The sequence below is a fragment of the Parus major genome, chromosome 1 (assembly GCF_001522545.3).
Source record: "Parus major isolate Abel chromosome 1, Parus_major1.1, whole genome shotgun sequence".
NCBI classification, from domain to species: Eukaryota; Metazoa; Chordata; class Aves; order Passeriformes; family Paridae; genus Parus; species Parus major.
The window spans coordinates 84,325,519-84,343,865 of NC_031768.1; the positions used below are offsets into that span (position 1 = coordinate 84,325,519).

At 46.6% G+C, this 18,347-nt stretch overlaps 1 protein-coding gene across 3 annotated transcripts in view; it reads left to right on the top strand.

Annotated features, from left to right (window-relative positions):
- Positions 1-285: 285 nt before the first annotated feature.
- The window catches only part of GAB2 (GRB2 associated binding protein 2), a 93,991-nt gene continuing 75,929 nt past the window's right edge, over positions 286-18,347 (top strand). For all 3 annotated transcript variants that reach the window (XR_001522837.3, XM_015634906.3, XM_015634908.3), the window contains exon 1: positions 286-423. Coding sequence is in view for 2 of the 3 variants with exons in the window: in XM_015634906.3 (XP_015490392.1) it covers positions 352-423 (72 nt within the window). In the remaining variant the exon portion in view is untranslated. The remainder of the gene's footprint in view (positions 424-18,347) is intronic.

Sequence of the window (18,347 nt, forward strand, 5' to 3'; positions counted from 1 at the left end):
CAGGGACGAGCGGCAGCCCCTCGGGGGCGGCGTGGGGCCGGGCAGCCCCTCTCCCCGCGGGGTTTGTGTCTTTAACAGGGCTGGCGGGGCGCCGGGCGGGCGGAGGCGTGGTGAGCCGGGAAGGAGCCAGTTTCCTGCTTCCCCGCTCGCAGCCGAGCGGCCGCGGCGGCGGGGGGAGGCGCTCGCCGCCCCCCCATCCATCCCTACATCCCTCCCTCCCTTTTTCCCTCCCTCCACCCACCCATCCATCCATCCGTCCGCTCACCCACCCACCCCCGCCCGCCCTCCATGGGCCGGCGCGGCCGGCGCTGAGCGCCGGGAGGCAGCGCCCGGCGGCGCCCGGCTGCCGCGATGAGCGGCGGGGAGGTGGTGTGCTCGGGCTGGCTCCGAAAGTCACCGCCGGAGAAGAAGTTACGGAGATACGTAAGTCTCAGCCCACCCTACCTCATCCTTACCCCGGCCCCGGGAAAGCCGGGATCCATCCCCCCGTCTCCATCCCCGCTCCCCCGCCGCCAGCCCGGGTGCACCTGCCGCCGCCTCTGCCGGCGCCGCGGAGGCTCGGCAGGGCGGGGATGCCCCTTGCCCGGGCGGGGAACGAACGCTTCTGGCTCCCCGCCGCTCGGCAAGGCGAGTAGGAGCATCTCCGAGCCCCCCGGCTTGTTGCCTGCCCCGGGGTGGTGGCGAGGGCGGTGACGGCCGCGGCCGGAGCGGACACTCGGCGCTGGGGCCGGCGCTCAGGCTGCGCCCCGCGGTGGCCGGGCTCACCCGGGACCTGCGGCGGTCACACCCCCGCCTTTGAAGTCGGCTGTTTTAGGGGAGGCTGGGAGTACCTTGGTCCCAAAGAGTAAAGGTCCTAACGCATCTTGGATCCCCCCCCGACATTCCCGTAATAGTCGCTCTCCCTCATCCCGTGCAGCGTTCCTATTAATCATTGAACGTCCCAAGCCTTTGAAGATAGCACCAGTAGCGCTTCTATAGCCTTTGTGTCGTTAGCGGCTGAGATCAAACACTTCAAAGAAGTTGTAAAAAGAGGGTCCAAATGCCAGCTCTGTCACATTCCCCACTCATTGAAAGAAATAACTGTTCTTTGCGTCCTCCGCCTGACAGTCCTGCCATGTGCCACGAGCATTAGCGCTCAGAAACGCGCTGCCGTCCTATGACTCGGCACATCGCTCCCCAGGATGCCAAGGGTCCCACTCCCTGACGCTAATGACCAGCTTCGGCCAGCCTTCAGATGACTGGAATGCAGGCTCTGGGAGAGAGCTGGATGCTCTCCCTTCCTGGGGGGAGACACCAGCCGGATCATCTTTTGGTCCTGTTGCTTTCGCCTGCGTGCATTTCGGGAATGGCAGGCAGAACAAGTGCAGCTGGTGTCTCCCCAGTGCCTGTTATTGATTGATGGAAGCATCACTGCCTACCCTTGAGAGGGAGATGGATGTCTGTAGTCCTGTACTGCAAGCTAGAGCAGGACTGGGGTTGTGTCTGATGTGTGACAGAGCATTATTAGCCTTGTCCAAAATGGGTTCAACCCTGTGTACATCAGTGGTACCACATCCCTTTGCATTAGACTGTATGTCCAGTTGTTCCTGGCAATCTTTTCCTTGTGTGTCTTAGGGTCTTCCAGGGAATATCGGGTTGGCACAGGGCTGTGGGGTGGAACTGCTAGGGAATCCAGTAAGGTAAACCTGAGTGTTTATGTGGGAAGTATCAACCCCCTAATGAATGTAGGCAGGATTTGTGGGAGGTGGACAGAATGACTTTGTGCATGCTGAACTGTGCAGGATGCTTTTAGCTTAATGGAGCAAAGCACCTTCCTCCCACAGAAATCAACTAATTGCTGATCCTGAGTCACCAATGGCCTTAACTCATCAAACATCATTAGCTCCCCAGTATCTGCCCCGTGAAAGGGCGCTCACATCACTGTCTGAATATCCAGCTTGTGCTCTGGCATTCCAGCAAGAGCTGAATAAATCTGCTAAATGCTCTACATGGAGGGTGTGACACGCCAGCGGTTAGTGCTAATTATCAATGTGCATAAGACTGCTTTTCATCCACATACATCCCAAAGTGCTTTGCAAGCCACCTATGTTTTCAAAACATCCTCATTCCCCCAAGAGGAAATGCGGCCATGCTGAGATGTGCCTGGCCATCCCACGCAGCCTCCGCGGGGCAGGAAGCGGTGCTTGGCAGATGTCACTCGAGGGGATCTCTGCACTGGAGCGGTCCTGGCGCTGTGGTCAGTGGGACTTCCCTTCCAGTCACGCCAGTTGCACCAGCTTCCTGCATCAGAGTCTGGATTTGAAAGTGTTGTCCTTTAGCTTGGACTGTGTCTCACTTTGTGGTGCCCTGTCCCTTTGCTTTTTAATGTGTTATTATTGATACTGTATTTATGTAGCTGTGGTGTGCATTCAGGGTGCTGGTGTGTGGATCAGGTTCTCCTCCAGAGTAGTTCGGAGCAGCTTGCTGGTCCAGAGCCTGAGTGTGATGACTTTCCTCCTGTAAAACCTGTCTTTGTCCACAATAAACCCACATGGTTGGACTTCGGTTTTTGTGCACAAAAGGCGGTTTACACCAGCTTTTGTATAGCCTCAAAGGGAAGGTGCTGAATTGCTGGCTTTACCGCTTTCCTTATACCTTTGGTTTATATTCTGCTTTGAGACCTCAAAGGAGAAATCTCAGGCTGCAGGATGCTGCTAATGGGGTTTGAAGTTCCTGCTCTGGCTGTACTGACACAGGGTAGAGGATAGATTTATTTTTTCTTTGACAAGTGCATTTGAAATGTATGCGTCTGCACATGGGTGTGTTACTAATGCTGTCCTTAAAGTGCTGTGCTTTTATAAGCCTGGTTTTGTTTTGCTTTTATTTTTCAAGGAAATCTATGTCAGGAGAGGAAAGTACTAAATTTACTCTCTAACTTTCACCCAGGGTAGTTGGGAAAGGGGATTCTTCTCCCCACCTGATCTGTGCAGCATTAATTTGCATTTGCAGTAATACCTGCTCTGTTTCACTTCAGAGGATTGTGTTTATGTGAGATTGTGGGACTTATTTGTACAATGCTCTGGGAAATATCAATGTTGTTTCTCTTCTGTTGAGGGACATTCAAATGATCAAACAATGATTGCTTAAAGATTGAGACAAAGTGTACCTTTTTTCAGACTCCCAGCTGCAGACAGGGGCTCATGTAGATTCTGGGCAGTTTGGCTGTAAATGCTACTGTAATATTGATAATGAAAGCTAAGCAAACAATTGAAGGTCAAAAGTAATTGAAGTACCAAAATATTTTTTTTCACCTCTGTTCTGTTTGGGACATCAAGCTCCCTCGTCCTCTTGCTTAATTGCTTTTTTTCAGACAAACAGTTTTTGTACCTTCACAGAATGGCTTGGGTTGGAAGAGGTGTTTAAAATTCATCTATCCCAATCCCCTGACAATGAGCAGGGACAGCTTCAACTAGACTAGGTTCCTCAGAGCCCTATCCAGCCTTGTATGTTTCCAGGGATGAAGCATCCACCACCTGTCTGGGCAACCTGTGCCAGTGTTTCATGCCTTCCCCCCAACACACCCAGTTTTAAAAAAATTTTCTTCTTCATACCTGGTCTGAATCTACCCTTTTTCAGTTTAAAACCATTGTCCTGTGTCCTGTTGCTACAGACCCTATTAAAAAGCCTGTCCTACCTTTTGCCTTTCTGACTTTCATGCATGAAAGGATCTCCTTATGCACAGCCACAAAGCACAGAACTGTCTTTTAATTCTCCTCCTAGCTCCTCCTTAGAACACACGTGAAATTTTTTTTAAAAAAAGCCCCAATCCCTAAACAAACCCCTGGGCTTTAGTTGTGTGACCAGTGAGCCGAGACCAGGGCATGTTGTGCTGGTCCTGTACTGACTCACTGTCTCCTGGTCCTCTCCTGCTGGACGTGCCTGTCTGTTGTTTCCTGTGTTGGACGTGGGTTTAGAGCAGTGTTTTGTGTCTGTCCGCTGCCCGGCACGATGGGCTCAGGGCTGGACTGTCTGGCAGGGAAGCGCTGTGAAAAATAACTGCTGTCGTAGAGCAACTCGGCTCCCTATCGTTAGATCAGTGTGCTCTGCCTGCTCATTTATGTACCATGAAGTCAGAGTATTTTCTGTCTGGCTGAGATGTATGTCTGCAGTTCTGACTGAAACAAAAGCTTCTCGTCGTGTACCGGTTTTACAGTCCTTTAGTGCTTTGGGTTTGGCTTTTTTTTTTCCTTCCCAGCTGGTTTATCTGGGTTTGGCTTTGTGCATCGATGTCATTCTAACATCAAGCAAAAGCAGTTTAATCAAGGCCATTGGAAGAGCTGCTCCTCTCTGATGGGACAAGCAAAAAGAGGTTAAAGGGCTGATTTACTGATTGCAGCCCTATTCCTAGGGATAACTCCTTGATGAAGGGCTTATTTTGGTTCCTGAAATAGACTCTTTGTATCCCACCTGAAAATACATTTTAAGGATGTCCTCCTTAAATGAGAATGTGGGATGTGGACTGAAGTAGGACCGTTAGTGCAGAGATATCATAGGCTGCCAAGTGGTGGAGGTACCAGGTGGAGTTTGGCACAGTGCTGATAGGGATGAAATTTTATAGGAGGGAGAAGAAAGAACATCTCTTTATTCTGCAGCAAAGTGCAGAAGATAGGTATTGTGCAAAATTATCTCCTTTTTTTCCTCTTTAAGGAGTTTTAATTGGTCACTCCCATGCTCAGCTGTGCCATGTCTCATTCAGGATGCTCTACCCACTAACAAAAATAGGAAATAGTTGCAGACACTCCAGAGAAAAGCACCAAAAAATGAGCAAAAATATAGAAAACAGAAAGACTGAAGGAAATGGGGTTGTTTGGGGATGAGAGGGCTGAGAGGAGAAATAACAGCCCTCGAGTATGTCAGAGGTAGCTGTAAAGGGGAAGGGGGTAAACTCTTCTCGTGGCTGGTGATTTGGGGCCAAGAAGTGCTGAGTTTGAACTGCAGCAAAGGAAACAAGTGTAGGAAAAACTTCCTAACCTCTGATTGCCAGAGGAGTGGAGCAGTGGAACAGATGGTTTGGGTTGGGCTTAGAGTCTCCATCGTGGCAGTTCTGAAGTGCAGGTTGGCCAAACTCCACTTCAGAGAGCTGAATCTGTTTTGAGGCAGTGGAATAAATTTGACAAATTCTCCAGAAGTTCCTTCCAGTGCTGGTTTAGGTGAATTTATGGATTTTGAGCCTGGATGTAGGGAGGGATAGGTAAGAGGCTTAAGGGCACCAATTATGTCACCTGGATCTTCTGATGGGACTCAGAGAAGTCCTGACAAGTTCTTTGTAGAAAGTTTTGACTGCACTGAACTCCATGAGTTTGCACTTACTCCATCTGTCAAACTGCCTTGCTGCACCCTGCTCCTCCCATTTAATCTCCCAGCTTGATTCCAAAAGACCATCATATATTTTAGCTATTGTTATCTGCCCCATGATTCAGAGGAGGTATGAAGACTTGCTCCACCAGAGAAGGTTTTGCAGGTCAGGGGGTGCATTTTGCTTGCAAAGGCAGTGCTTGCCAGCACTCCTGCTACACCAGCTCTCTTGTGCAATGCTGCACAAAGGTCCTGCTCTCTAACTTGTTTCTGTGCTGCATTATTGCTGATGAGTCAAAACACGTGACCTCTTCCCTACAACCTCCTTTTTGGGTCACTGGTTTTTTTGAGTGTGGGGCTGCATTTCTTTGCCCACTGTAGCATTTTCTGGAAACTGTCAGGTGGTGATGTATTGTCATCATGATCATTGTGATCTAGTAACAGGCAGATATGTGATTGATGGTTATGTGAACAATGGAGTCAAATTCTTCCCGATTGTAGAAGGTGACAAAATAAGGAGCAACAACCACAACCCAGTTTTGTAGGTTCAGGTTGGGTCTTAGGAAAGCCCCTCCAGTAAGGGGGTCATGGTGTAAAGGAACAGGTTCCCACAGAGTCTAAGGGTCTCAGTCTTTGGAGGTTTTCAGGACTTGTCTAGAGAAAATTCCAACTGACCTGATCTAGTGACACCTCAAATGCAAGGCTGGACTAGAAACCTCCCGAGGTGCGTCTAACCCAACATTTCTTACACCTCTGTAAGGTGGAACGTGGATCCATGAATCTCAGAAGCAGTAGAGCTGTTGTAGCCCAGCTCACTGTGAAGGTGGATGGTTTTTGTTTTGTTTGCTTCCAACACACGTGCTGGGGCAGCTTTTCAGCTGCTGAAACCCAAACTGGTTTGGTCAGGACTAACCTGTGCATGTTCTGAGGCATTGCATCAATTGTGGTGGACATGCCCACAGAAGTAAGGAGTCCATGTGTTGTGTGGGGGGTGAACCTGGTGTATTTTCCTGTTGCTTTGGCTTTGCTAAGACAGCTTGAGTGAATCCTCAGCTATCTGTCATGACTTCAGAGTTGGCTGATTGTCCTGGCAGTCCACAGTGGATGTAAAAGATGGATGGTGGAAAAGCACAGATTGAACGTAAGAAAGACAATACTTAAGGAAATAGTGCAAGGAAGCCGGCTGTATTTCTCTTTGAAATAGAGCAGAAGTGATACTGAAACTACTTTTTTTTCCCTTTTCCTTTTAGCAACTATCAGATGGAAGACATGGTGCAAAAGTGTTTACCAGACTGAAGCACATAATTTATAGTAATGACTCAAAGGCAGAACAAAAATTATTTATCTGTATTACAGTAGCAGCTGAGGTGTCTGGGGCTCCATGTCCTGTATTTGGGGAGACCACATCTGCCCTGAAAGTCTGGTCTGATGGGGAAACCAAGGCATGGAGCAAGTCAGTGATTTGTCTGCACTTGTGTTCAGGATTATTCCCACAGCTGGAAACTCACATTGGCTTTATGGTTTCTACCTGAGCCAGGGGCTTCCGAGCTGCTCACAAGTTTCTGAGGATGTGTGAAGCTGTGGAAACAGATTGCAGCTGGTCCAGAGAGGTACATAATAAATCTATCAGGGATTTGGATGATGAGGATGCCAAGGTCATCAAGGGTTTCTCTGAGATGAGTTGATCCAAAAGGTTTGGAAATTACTGCTTTTAATATAAATAGCCCTTCCTTTCGGTATTCCTTTAAAGTCTCACTTTCCTATACTAATGCTTAGGTGGGTTTTTCAGCATCTTACAGTGATGACAAAATGTATCTCGGGAGGTGGAAGAAATGAGAGAGATATTTTTATTTACTTCAGGGTGCCCATAGAGCAGCAGTAGAGCTGAAAGACATTTTGCTGCCATTCTGCGTAGCTCCTCCACCTTGCTGCCAAGTGAAACCAGCTTTGTGGTTATCGTGTGGTTATCATGGGTTAAACCACAGCAAATTGGCAGAGAATGTGGGAGGCTCTATAGATGGAGCCAGGGTAGAACATGGCTGGTGACTGATCTTTAGCAGAGTTCTGCAGGACTCAGTCTTTGGGCCAGTGCTCTTCAGCATCTTAAAAAATTACTTGGGTGCAGGACTCTAAAGGATACTTAGTAAGTTTGTTGAGGATAATAAGTGGAGAGGAGCTGTTGACTCCCTCCAAGGCAGAGAGGATCTCTCTGCAGAGAGATTTGGACAAATTAGAGGTCTGGGCAATCACCAACCACATGAAGTTTGACAGGGGAAAGCACCAGATTCTGCACCTGTCATGGGTCAATCATGGATGTATGGACAGCCTGGGGAATGAGATTCTGCAGAGCAGTGCCATGGAAAGGGACCTGGGGGTCCTGGTGGGCAGAAGTTGAGTTGGAGTCTGCAGTGCCCTGGCAGCCAGGAGGGGCAACTGTGTCCTGGGGAGCATCAGGCCCAGCATGGCCAGCTGGGCAAGGGAGGGGATTGTCCTGCTGTGCTCTGCACTGGGGCAGCCTCTCCTCCAGTGCTGGGGGCAGTTCTGGGTGCCACAGTGTATGAAAGATACAAAACTATTAGAGAGCATCCAGAGGAGGGCCATGAAAATGATGAAGGCTCTGGAGGGGAAACCTTACGAGGAGCAGCTGAGGACACTTGGTCTGTTCAGCCTGAAGAACAGGAGACTGAGTGGAGACTTCATTGAGGTCTGCAACTGCTGTGGAAGCAGAGGAGCAGGCACTGATCTCTCTGTGGTCACCAGTGACAGGACCAAGTGAACAGCATGAGGCTGTGTCAGGGAAAGTTTAGGCTAAGTATTAGGAAAGGGTTCCTCACACAGAGGGTGACTGGGCACTGAAACAGGCTCCCCAGGGCAGTGGTCAGAGCACCAAGCCTGGCAGAGTTCAAGAAGCATTTGGACAGTGCTCTCGGGCATGTGGTGTGACTCTTGGGGTGTCCTGTGCAGGGCCAGGAGCTGGACTTCAGTGATTCCGTCCCTTTCAGCTCAGGATCTTCTGTAATTCTGTGATCACATTTTTTTCTTATTTGTGATTAGTGACAGAAAAAGCAAACATTCATCATGTGGATTCACAAAACACAGACCTGAGACCTGAAGAAGAGATCCATACCATTTGCATGCTGCCAGGCATACACAGTTGCATCAAGGCGTGCCTGCCGTGACCTTGCAATGCACAAAGAGGATTTCCTCAAGGTCAGTGTGCAAGCCTGCACAGTGCCATCATACATATGTCATCAATCTTATCTAGTCATACAGCAGTTTAAATATGTGCTGTGTTTAAATAGATGATTTTTTTTTTTCTTAAATACTTAAAAAGCAGCTTTGGTCAAAAAAAAATGTTCTTAGCTGTCTTTAGCCTGCAAGCTGTGCCTTTAAAGGACAGGAGGAAAATCTGAGTGCTGGAAGCATATGTTTCTTGCTGTGTAAGATAGCCAGCGGTGCCTGTTTCTCCAATGAATCTGGACTAAATCCAGCAACCTGGGGAGGGAAGGGGGGAGCTGATTTCATCTCTGGATTTGTGTTTTCGTATTTGGTTCCTATTTTTTTTCCTGCATTCTTGTGCACTTTTCCTGGAGAAGGTTCTGATCTGGGAAATCTTGCATCAGTCTGGTTGTCTGCATTACACTAATACCTAGAAATGAATTTCTCCATCCAAATGTGAATATTCTTGCCCCAAAATGATGTGTGTTCAGGGTAGGAAGTTCTCGCTTGGGCCAGAAGTGGGACATTTTTATTTATAGTTTAAATTTGGTTTTGAAGCAGGACCAGTTGAGAACAGCTCTTCAACATTTCTGTATTAAGTGTTCAGATTACTTCTTCTTTTCTGTTGCTTCAAAAGCTTTTCTGTCTCTGCCTACTCCAGACTTCACATGACCTCTAAATTTTTAAATGCTGTATGTTTGTTCTCGTTGTTACAGAAGTAATAATCTGTTGACAGAAATGAAAATCTATTGACTGAACTATCTTCTGGTTGGGTTTTTTTAATTATTATTTATTCTTTCTTTTGCTTCTCCACGCCTTTTGGACACATCCAAACTATTTCCATCATGTCTTCTGGATCGAAGATACTGTCCTAATAGCATTTCAGTACTTGTTATGCATCTTATTCCATTTAAACCTGGTGTTTTCCAAAGGCGTTTGCTTTGGAAGGCATTTAGACATTTCTTTGGTGGAGTTCCAGGTCCCGCATCCATATGGTAAGATGGAAATAACATTCTGAGTCAAAGATTTGCGGCCTCCTGAATTTCATGGATTTTCAGTGATTAAGTTTTGCTGATGATCCCAGCTGCTGCCTCGCCCATTCTGGTTCCTCACTGACCTTCAGAACAAGCCAATGGACTTTTCATGTGGCTGCCAAAAATTGCAAGTTGACTTGCTAAATCCACTTTCTGGCCACTTAACATAATCTCCAGCCAGGGATTATGTCTCGTTTCCAAAAGTGACTAGTAAGCTTTCATTTCTCTCCTCTCTACTGGTGGCACTGGGGTGTCTTTTAAACTTTCAGCTTTGAAGAGCTGTGTTGCACATACATGGGAGCTTTGGTACCGGGTGCTGCTGTTGAACTGGACAATGCTTTCCTTTGTCTGCATTTTTTTTATCTCATAGTAATTTCAAGTAACAATACTTAATGGGGTTGTTAGTCATTGCTACCGATCTGTTCTTCAGATCTTCATCCACATAGTTATTTAAGGATCTTCTGGTTTGTTTTTTTTTTTTTAATTTGAAGGGGGGAATATGTGGTTTTACTGCTCTCTGGATGCTCTTGGCTTGAAACTGTGCCCCATGAAAAAGGGAAGGCTGGCTATTCAATTCAGGGTTTTGTTGGTTGTTCTCCATTTAAAAGTCTCCCGTACCACTCCTGTAGAGGCCACATCAGCAGCTCCAGATCTCCTTTCTTCTCACACTGCTTGCCCACAGGTGCTGTGTTTGAGAGCCATCCAGCACAGGAAGGGGCAAGCGCAGTAAACCATAGAATCACAGTGGTTTGGGCTGGAAGCAATGTAAATGATCATCTAGTCCCAACCCCCTGCCATGGACTGGGACACTTTCCACTAGACCAGGTTTCTCAGAGCCCCTTCCAACTTGGCCTTGAACACTTCCAGGGATGGAGCATCCACCACTTCTCTGAGCAGCTTGCTCCAAGTGCCTCACCACTCTCACAGTCAAGAATTTCTTCCTAATGTCTAATCTAAATCTCTCCTCTGTTAGTTTAAAACTCTTCCCCCTTTTCCTATCACTATGTGCCTGTGTGAAAACTCACTCTCCCTCTTTTTTATAAGCTCCCTTTAAGTACTGGAATTCCACAATGAGGTCTCCCCAGAGCCTTTTCGTCTCCATGCCCTTTCCATAAATGCCCCTCTGTAAATGCCCATTCTGGCTGATAGACAGCATAAAACAGCCACTCTTCTTCCATGCCATCAATACTAGACACAGCTCCTTTGATTCTGGGTCACTGTGTTGTTCCTAAATAGCTCCCTCCAGATAGGAAGCTCCCGGGAAAACCTTGTTTGCTTTGACCCAAGAAGAATCGATGACTTGAGGCTTGTGTTCTCCCCCCGTCTCTCCTTCCCTGCCTGCCTCACCCACTGTCCACCACACGTAATGTCAGGCCAGAGTTTCCAGCAGGCTGTGGGGAATAGAAGAGCTCATTGTTTTGGGGGTCAGGGCACAGGGCCAAGGTGGCAGGAGAGAGGGGCACAGAGCTGGCAGCTGAGCCCCACTGCTACCTCCAGCATGGCCTTATGTTATCCACAGGGGCAGCCATGCAGACAGTGGGCACTGTGTGATCATGGCTCCTTAAAGCCCTTGAGGGAGGGAGTAAATAAATAATATAACTGAAAGGAAAAAAAAGGAAGAGATGCAAAAGATACAAGGTGTATGGACTGACAGGGGTCCTTTTAGCTGCCCTGACCAGAAGGAGATGCTGAGAAATTATGTAGGCTGGCTCCTGCTTAAGGCTTCAAAACTGTCAGTTGAGGTTTTAACTGAGCCTTTTCTGTTCAGGTCCTTCTCTGAGCCCTCTGTGTGCATGGAGTGAGGCAGGACAGGGAGCAGGAAGTTTTTCTGCCAGCAATCAGGACTTCATCCTGCAGCAATATGTGTGTGGGTGGACCCCTGACACCAGCATCTTTGGGGAAGGGTGATGAGAGTGATTAGGAGCCTGGGAAAGCTTTATACAACAGGCCTCCAAAGCAGCGAAGGACAGCCACCTTCCAAGGAAAGTGAACGGGAAAGTGCCCTGATAAATGTCCTCAGAGCTGCTGTCCATGCAGAGGGGGGACAGCATTTCAGCTTGGCTTGTGGGGCTTCTTATGTGAGCACCCCAGGGTCCTTCTTCGGGAAGTGTGCCAAAGCGTTTGGCACATCACCAAAGAGGGTGATTGTCCCATCCCATCTTGGAACCTGCTCTTGGAGAGGTGAGAATTGTGCTTGGGAGAGGTGACCAGATGTGTCTGACCCCTTGGCATCAAACACAGTAGGGGAGCAGGCCACAGATGTTGAAGCTTGTAAGATCTTTTTGTTACTTCATCCTTCAGCAAGTTCTGCCTCTGCTATTTATATGTGATGGGGGAGAAGCTGTATCCTTCCTACCAGTGCTGAATTTGCACCTTATAAAGTAGATGAGATATGAATAATGTGAATATCTGCAATTTTAGAAGTTGATAGCGTGAAGAAAACACTGGAAGGGAACAAAATTGTTATTTTGAGGTTTAAAGCAGTCAAACAGTTGAGGATGTGTCTTTCCAAGAGATAGGGCTCTCTCCTTTCCTTTACAGCGAATTTCCACCTGTAATGGGGTGAGCATTAGTCCAAGACTAGCTAGATCTAGCACCATAGCCACAGAGTTACTCCCAAAGCCATTTTCAGCTGCTCCCTTCAAAGTGAACCCAATGGAGGGAGGGCCTGAAGGGCTCAGACCATTATATCAAACATTTGCAGAACATGTTGGCTGAGGCTTCGACTGGCAATCTATCAATACGCTCTTTCTAGCATCAAAACAGTACAGCCAGCTGGCATGCAGATGGGCTGATGTATCATGTGCTGTCACAGGGAGGTGCATTGAGGAGCAAGATTTGAAGACAGAGTCATGTGTAGAGGAAAAAAGGTTGCCTGCAAAGTTCATTTGTTTGGGTTTCTTTAATACTGAAGGCACCTCACATGCAGCAGAAGGCAGAGCATGTTAGGGGTTGGTGTCATGGGCAGTGCTTCACTAAATACCCAGTGCTCAGGAGTGTGTGTTGGATGTTCACAGGGAGTTGACAATGAGTGTTTGTCTTGGGCCTCGTGAATTGCTCTGGGCTGGGAAAAAGAGAAATAAAGCAAATCTTGACCTGTGCAATGTATAGGTTGTTCATGAGGCTTTTTTATGAGTTCTTGGTAAAGTAGGGTGTTTCATGACAATGTTCTAGTGGTGATTTTTCTCTGTCCATCTTACTTCTCAGGACAGTCTGCCATGACCAGCTTGGTCATGTTAAATGTTGTCATTAAGGCTTGTGGGGTGTGGTGTGCACCTGCTGCTCTGACACGCTTGGAATTTCAGATAGAATTGAGCTGTTGAGTACCACTTGGGAAGGACAAGCTTCAAGATTTGCATTTGTAATTAGGAAGAGCTTTTAAAGCCTGTTCTTTTCATTTCTTTGTACCTGGAGCCTCCCACTAACCAACTGTAGCTCAGGTTGTGGAGGAAGGTGAGAAGCCAGAATGACATGTTTGGGGTTTATGTGTTCCCCTCTGCTGTGCACATTGCTGCTGAGTCAGCTGTAATTTAGGCATGGTTCAATTCTTCTTTGTCAGTGTGGAAGGGCCAGGTCAAAATCTTGGATTTCTTTCCTTCAAAGCGTGGGAGACTTTTGACTTGTAGTATATATTTAAAAACAAAGATACACGCAAACAAAACAAAAAAACAAAACAAAAAACCTCAACAAAATACCTTTTTTACAAAAATTACATTTACAAAATGCTTTGATGGAAAACAAGACACCCAAGCAAAATCAGAAATGTGGCTGTGGTGCTCTTCAAGTTGTAGCTCAGACATTTATTCCTGGTCAGTTTATATTCCTGGATATTATCACATCTGCTTCTTCCATTTTCCCACCTTTATCCTTTTTGTCCCCAAAGCTGAGTGATGTGGCCTGGGCTTGGGTTCATTTTCTTTCCCCCAGGCTTTGGTCCTTGCACTTTGAACTCTGACTAATACTCATACACCTACCCTGAATATTCCAGGTTCTTGGCATTATAACACTGAGATGGGTTGTAAACACAAATTATTTTAGCTTTGCCCATCCCAACAAAGGAAAGAGTCGGCACAAGAGATTGGGTACTGACTGAATTTCCAACCTTTCCGCCCCTGGGCTACCAGGTTGCTCACCAGACTATTGGATCTTTACTGGTCCTGCTTTATAAGTAGGAAATTACAGTGTACAAGGACTAAGTGAATGTTTTAGGGCTTGCAACAAGTCTGTCACAGAGCTGGGAACCAGTCACCAACATCCTTCAGTCTCATCTTCATCTTTCCCATTTCTAAGCTGCATCCCAGCTTGCTCAGTCCCTGCAGTCTCATGCTGAGAAATCCCAGGTTTCCTGAGCCAAGTTCTCTCACGCGTGCCTTGCCTTGAAGTTCATTGCATAAGGTTAGGAGTGAATTCATCCTGTTTAAAAACTCAGTCCAGCTGCCAGACAGGAAAACCTGATGAGTGGAAAGTCAGACGTGGGAAAGGAGGGGGAAAAGGTGAGTGGTTGTTGTGTGCTGGGCAGGGCTGTTGTGCCAGAATCAGTGGATTTACTCAGTTTTGGGAGTACCCATGTGGCAGGGCACATGTGTGTGCTGGTGGGTGAGCTCAGTTGGGTAATAAGAATAAATCTGCTCTACTTTTGAGTGGCTGGGACTGAAACATGGTGTAATAGCAATGTGTATAATTTTGTACGGTGAGACAGTAATTTACTGTGCTGTTTCAGCCATCAGTGCAACAGCTAGAGGCTGTTAAGATAATTTAGCAGAGGTTTGTGGTTATAAATACATTTCCATCGTGACTAAGGATTCTAATAGAAATTAAATTCAGCCAAGGGGCTTTTAGTATTTTTTTTGTTGTTGCTGCATACTCCTCAGTGTTTCTGTTTTGATTTATTAATCTTAAGGAATAAGCTGAGGGATGGCTATTAAATGTTTTTTTACATATAAAATAAGAGTTGTAAAAGGAAAAGAAAACCCCAACACTGGATGTTGCAATTAATTTAGCATAATTTAGTTGTTCAGCAGGGGGGCTCTGAGGTGTCCTGCTCTTGGCTGCTGATTCTACAGACATCTTGGGTAATGTGAAAAGTTACTGTAATGCAATTCTTTGTTATATACATGTTTCTCACTTTGAGTGTTTCAGGTAAAAGAGAAGATAGTCTTCTCCATCCATCTTGGCTTCATGCAGGATAAGTTGTTCAGAATTAAGAACTTGTTTTTGAAATTTAAACGCAACTGCATCGGAGTGTCCAGGTGATCTGAGTATCAGCTCAGGACCTCAAAAAAACCCCAGGATCTTAGCCCTGACTTCCAGCCATGCTCTGCATCTGTACAAAACCCCACTTCCAGCACTGAGAACAAGGAGTGTGAGTGATGTGATTTGCTGTGGGAATGCCTCAGCTCTCCCACTCTGCTGTCTTAATCCGAATAATAACAACAAAAAGTTTGAGGGCTTAGTTGAGAATTGGATAGCTCTCCAAAAATAGGCTTTCCCTGAAGATATCTCCTACTTCCTGCTGGGCTGGAAAAGCTCTGCTGGCAGTCTGTGCACTTGGATATTTAGGCATCTTCTGGAGCCTAAAGCATGAAGGAATGCAAAACAATAGAGCAAATCAGTCGAACTTGTTAAATTTCAGAATAGCATTTGGTTTGTGCTTCAAAAAGTGTTCTCCCCCACACTCTTCCTGCATGAAAAGGCACTTGAGCCAAACCCCAGTATTTACAAATACTTTTGAGATCTTCCAGGTGGTGGAGCTCAAAAGTATTTGAGTTCTTCCAGGATAGACCCTCTTTCTCTGAATAACAGATTTTGGCTTGAATGCATCTGGAAATTGTGGACCCCAAACAGGTCCCTGTGCATGCAGAGGTGTATTGGCTCCAGCTTCGTGTGCTCGGGACTGGGGGAAGGAGTTACATAAAAAAAGTTCTCTAGAACAATAAACTTTTTTTACTTTGTTGCATTGAAAGGCCTCTGAATGTCTCGGGGAACAGCTGGTACCATCTGGTCTATCTCAGGAGTTTGTCATCAGGAGCTTCATCTCCAGTCGCCTTTGGGACGAGGTGGCAGGCACAGAGGTTTCCTCTGCACAGCTCTCTGCAGGCTGCATGTTTTGGTACCCTCACTTGTCCATTTTATTTTAGTCTTCCTTTCTCCTTTTCATATAATGTGTAACCTTTAGGGGGTTGTCAGCACGAACACACTTTTCCCAGCACGTGACTTGTATTTTGGTTGCTGAGCACCTGGTTTTATGGCACTGAGTGGAGCTGCCTCTGTAAGTCTCTCTTAAGATGAGTAGGAATGAGCACAGAAAGGCTGACATGGCCATCCCCATGTGCTGCAGAGAATCCCAGAAACCCAGCCTCAACCTCTGCCTGGACACAGCCATGCTGTGAGGAGCAAATCCCATTCCAAGCAGTACTCCACAAAACCAAGGCTAAAATTTTAAAAAGCAGTATTATTAACCTGACTCCCACGTGGTGAGCCTGTGCTTAGGAAGCTGGAAAAATCTACATCTCCAAAGTTGTTGGGTAGGAATTTTAGTGTAAAACTCTTTCCCCCATCCTCCTGCTAATAAGGTTTCCACAGGGACTATTGGGATGATGCAGACAGCTGGTAGTTCACCCTGCTGTCTCCCCAGCCACACCAGCACCAGCTCTAAAAGCCGTGTTGGGAACAGAAGTTTAGAAACACAGTCTCAACCTTTCCCGGCTTGTTTTTCCCATCTGTTTTTAACAGCATGTTCTTGCCACTTGGACCTTTCTGGGCTCAGTCTTGTGATCCCTGATGTAGTATGACATTTCCAGTTTATTAGGAATGCTTTTGTTTATTTGCTGGGTGGGTTTTTTTTTTTCTTTATTTCTTTCTTCATTTTTGTCCTTTTCCCTAGGTTGTGTGGAGGCTTTCTGCCTCGGCTGCCAATACAAACGTCCCCTCCCGTGCTGGGAGGTGCCACCCACACCCGTCCTCTCTGAAACAAGGACAGTTATCTCACCAGTTTCAAGTGCTTTGAGTGGTTTGGGGGCTGTTATTAAACTAAAAGGAAGGGTGATCATGTTTTCGTATTTTTCTGTCCTTTTCTACCATTTCATAATAAAAAGCCAGGTCCTAGAGCACTGAAGCAAATGAGGTTTTAAAATCCAGTCATTGCTTTTAAACTTAAGAGCAGCAAGAAGGGCCTCAGGGCTGGAGTTTGCTTGCTGGTGGCATTTTCAGTTTACACAGCCTGTCTTTGCTTTTCTTAGCAGATTGAGTTTATTGCCTGTTGCATGCAAGTGTGAGTTTGCTTCTAAGCTGAAAATGGCTCAACCAGCCTTCAAGTTGCTCCATCTTTCCATTTTGCATAAAATTCACCACACTTCCCTCCAGTGCTGGTCAAATATCATCAACAGATGAGTATCAATGCCAGAGCAATATTGGGATTGTGGTCCAGCTCTGCTGTGTGCTGCTCTCTCCTATAACCTATGTGTCCTCTATAATTTCCTTTGTTCTTCTTGAAATAAATCAAATGATCACTTTTGGAGGCCAGTTCTCAGTTCCTGGCTGACATAAACCCACTGCCAAACTTCAGAAATGCTTAATTGCTGTTTTCAAATACTTTCAGCTATTCTGTGGCAGCCAGTGAAGCGTGTGGTAGTGTGAGATGCTGCAGTCTGTGTGGTGTTGTGGGGGGTCTCAATCTAAAAAAGTATGTTTTAAATGGGCAGGGGAGTCCTGTGAGCACCCACGGAATGGATGGGGCTCATGGACATGGGTTTATGGTGGCATGGGCTCTCAGGGACCTTGCTGCATCACGAGGAGCAGTACTCCCAGTTATTTTCTTGGCCTGAGGATAACAAGGACGTGGAGGACTGATCGCTCCATCAAGCTTATATTTACTAAATGGAACCAAATCTCAACTGTCAGGAGAGTAAATCTAGCAAGTGCCACATGGCTTCAACATGCTGGGAGTAGACATGAGGCTGATTTCTTTTGGGTCAGTGCAGCCTTCACCTCAGCAAAGCTTCAGGTCCAAATTTTAATTGCTGTGACCTGTAAACGATCCTTTGAAAACGTGAAGGTGGTGGTCTTGTGGTCCTTTACAAACATAAGCTGCACTTGCATGTGTGCATGTGTGATAAATCTTGTTCTTTGACACAACAATCAGAATTTGAGTCTGTAACCATAAAGGTTTGCAGCTAAAAATCATTTATGTAGTGGTACCCAAAAAAGTTTAGAAAGTCATATTTGCATAGAGAAGACCATCCAGAAAAGCTCAGAAGGTTCTGGGGAGCTCAGAACTGCTGTGCCTGCTTTTTAATTTTTTTAAATGCTGGCCTTCCCAGAAAAGGATGCCTCCAGAGATCCCACAACTCTCATTGCTTCCAGCCAAGCAGCAGTGGCATTTTTTCTGTTCAGTGAATCTGGTTTCTGCATCAGCTTTCCCAGAGACCAGCCTTCATGTTATCTGTATCACCACACTTAGCCCCAGTGCTGGAATATCACCATCTGATGACTGTCAATGTCAGAGCAATACTTTATGGCATCATAGAATCACAGAATGGTTTGGGTTGGAAGGAGCCTTAAACATCATCGAGTTCCAGCTCCTTGCTGTGGCCAGGGACACCTTCTAGGTTGCCCAGACCCCCATCCAACCTTGCCTTGCATACTTGCTCTAAGGCAAAAAGAACTTCTTAATATCTTCCCCAAATGAATTGGAGGCTCTGCCTGCTCCTGGGGATACCTTGGGACATGTTTTGGGCAGCATGGGCCCAAGGATGCTCCCAA